General features: G+C 62.7%; 1 protein-coding gene across 1 annotated transcript; it reads right to left on the minus strand.

Moving 5' to 3' along the window:
- Window positions 1-1,727: 1,727 nt before the first annotated feature.
- Window positions 1,728-2,522, minus strand: LOC138368582 (uncharacterized). The gene has a single exon (XM_069331109.1). The coding sequence runs from the start codon at window positions 2,520-2,522 to the stop codon at window positions 1,728-1,730; it is 795 nt and encodes a 264-aa protein (XP_069187210.1).
- Window positions 2,523-2,793: the final 271 nt, after the last annotated feature.

Below are 2,793 nucleotides of genomic sequence, written 5' to 3' on the forward strand. Positions count from 1 at the left end.
GCGTCCTCACTGTGCTCCGGCGTCCTACCTGTGCTCCGTCGTCCTCCCTGTGCTCTTGAGTCCTCCCAGTGCTCTGGCGTCCTTCCTGTGCTTTAGTGTCATCCCAGTGCTCCAACGTACTCCCTCTGCTCTTGAGTCCGCTATGTGATCCGGCGTACTCCCTGCGCTCCGGCGTCCTACCTGTGTTCCAGCGTCCTCCCTGTGCTCCAGCGTCCTCTTGGTGCTCTTGCATGCTCCCTGTGCTCCGGCGTTCTCCATGTGCTCTTGAGTCCTCCCTAGGCTCCAGCGTCCTCCCTGTGCTCCGGCGTCCTCCCTGTGCTTTTCAGTCCTCCCTGTGCTCTGGCGTCCACCCTGTAATCAGGAGTCCTCCCTGTGCTCCAGCGCCCTTCCTGTGCTCCGGCGTCCCCCATGTGCTCCGGTTTCCTCACCAGCGCTTCGGCCTCCTAACTGTGCTCCGGCGTCCTCCTTTTGCTCCTGCGTCCTCCCTGTGCTCCGGCGCCCTCTCTGTGCTCCGCAATTCTCCCTGTGCTCCGGCGTAATCCTTGTGCTCTTGCGTTCTCCCTGTGCTCTTGCGTCCTCCCTGTGATCTTGCGTTCTCTCTGTGCTCCGACGTCCTCCCAATGCTCCAGCCTACTCCCTCAGCTCTTGAGTCCTCTCGGTGCTCCGGCGTTCTTCCTGTGCTCCGGCGTCCTCCCTGTGCTCCGGCGTCCTCCCTTTTCTCCGGCGTCCTCCCTGTACTCTGGCGTCGTCCCTGTGCTCCGGCGTCCTCCCAGTGCTCCGGCGTCCTCCCTGTGCTCCGCAATTCTCCCTGTGCTCCGGTGTAATCCTTGTGCTCTTGCGTTCTCCCTGTGCTCTTGCGTCCTCCCTGTGATCTTGCGTTCTCCCTGTGCTCCGGCGTCCTCCCTGTTCTCCGGCGTCCTCCCTCTGCACTTGCATCCTCCCTGTGTTCCGGCATCCTCCTTGTGCTTTTGAGTCCTCCTAGTGCTCTAGCGTCCTCCCTGTGCTCCGGCGTCATCCTTGTGCTCGTGAGTCCTCCCTGTGCTCCGGCATCCATCCTGTGTTCCGGCGTCCTCCCTGAGCTCATGCGTCCTCACTGTGCTCCGGCACCCTCCCAGTGCTCCGGCGTCTTTCCTGTGCTCCGGCGTCCTCCCTATGCTCCTGCGTCCTCCCTTTGGTTTTGAGTCCTCCGTATGCTCTGGCGTCCTGTTAGTGATCCACATGAACCCTGTGCTCCGGCTTCCTCCCTGGGCTCCGGCATCCTCCCTGTGCTCCTCGTCCTCTATGTGCCCCGGCGTCTTCCCTTTGCTTCGGCGTCCTCAGTTTGCTCTTGAATCCTCCCTGTTCTTCGGCGTCCTCCCTGTGCTCTTGCGTCTATCCTGTGATCTTGCGCCCCTCCCTGTGCTCCTCGTCCTCCCTGCGCTCCTCGCCTTACCTGTGCTCCTTGTACTCCCTGTGCTCCACGCCCTCCCTGTGCTCCTCGTCCTCCCTGTGTTCCATGTCCTCCCTGTGCTTTTGCGTCCTCCCTGTACTCCTCGTCCTCCCTATGCTCCTCGTCCTCCCTGTGCTCCAGCTTCCTCCCTGTGCTCCGGCATTCTCCCTTTGCTCCGGCAACCTTCCTTTGCACCGGCGCCCTCCTTGTGCTCCGGCGTCCTCCATGTGTTCTGGCGTCCTCTCTGTGCTTATGAGTTCTCCCTGTGCTCCGGCGTCCTCCTTGTGCTCCGTCATCCTCAGTGTGCTCTTGCGTCCTCCCTGTGCTCTTGCGTCCTCTCTGTGCTCTTGCATACTCCCTGTGCTCCGGCGTCCTCCTTGTGATCCTCGTGAACCCTGAGTTTTGGCGTCCTCCCTAGCTCTTGAGTCCTCCCTGTGCTCCGTCGTCCTGTCTGTGGTCTTGCGTTCTCTCTGTGCTCCGGCGTCCTACCTGTGCTTTTGAGTCCTCCCTGTGCTTCGGCATCCTCCCTGTGCTCCGGCGTCCTTCCTGTGCTACGGCGTCCTCCCTGTGCTCCAGCGTCCTCCCTGTGCTCAGTCGTCCTACCAGTGCTCCGGCGTCCTCCCTGTGCTCCGGCGTCCTTCCTGTGCTCCGGCGTCCTTCCTGTGCTCTGGCGTCCTCTCTGTGCTCCGGCGTCCTCCCTGTGCTCCGGTGCCCTTCCGGTGCTCCGGCGTCCTTCATGTGCCCCAACGTCCTCCCTGTGCTCCGGCGTCCTCAGTGGGCGCTTGCGTACTCTCTGTGCTCCGGCGTCCTCCCCTGTTCTTATGCGCCTTTCCTGTGCTCTTGCGTCCTCCCAATGCTCCGACGTCCTCACTGTGCTCCGGCGTCCTACCTGTGCTCCGTCGTCCTCCCTGTGCTCTTGAGTCCTCCCAGTGCTCTGGCGTCCTTCCTGTGCTTTAGTGTCATCCCAGTGCTCCAACGTACTCCCTCTGCTCTTGAGTCCGCTATGTGATCCGGCGTACTCCCTGCGCTCCGGCGTCCTACCTGTGTTCCAGCGTCCTCCCTGTGCTCCAGCGTCCTCTTGGTGCTCTTGCATGCTCCCTGTGCTCCGGCGTTCTCCATGTGCTCTTGAGTCCTCCCTAGGCTCCAGCGTCCTCCCTGTGCTCCGGCGTCCTCCCTGTGCTTTTCAGTCCTCCCTGTGCTCTGGCGTCCACCCTGTAATCAGGAGTCCTCCCTGTGCTCCAGCGCCCTTCCTGTGCTCCGGCGTCCCCCATGTGCTCCGGTTTCCTCACCAGCGCTTCGGCCTCCTAACTGTGCTCCGGCGTCCTCCTTTTGCTCCTGCGTCCTCCCTGTGCTCCGGCGCCCTC

Source organism: Procambarus clarkii, chromosome 25 (genome assembly GCF_040958095.1).
Source record: "Procambarus clarkii isolate CNS0578487 chromosome 25, FALCON_Pclarkii_2.0, whole genome shotgun sequence".
NCBI lineage: Eukaryota > Metazoa > Arthropoda > Malacostraca > Decapoda > Cambaridae > Procambarus > Procambarus clarkii.

What these genes read in the sequence shown, in the direction of transcription:
- LOC138368582 (XM_069331109.1), bottom strand. Translation starts at nt 2,522, where the DNA reads ATGCAAGAGCACCAAGAGGACGCTGGAGCACAGGGAGGACGCTGGAAC.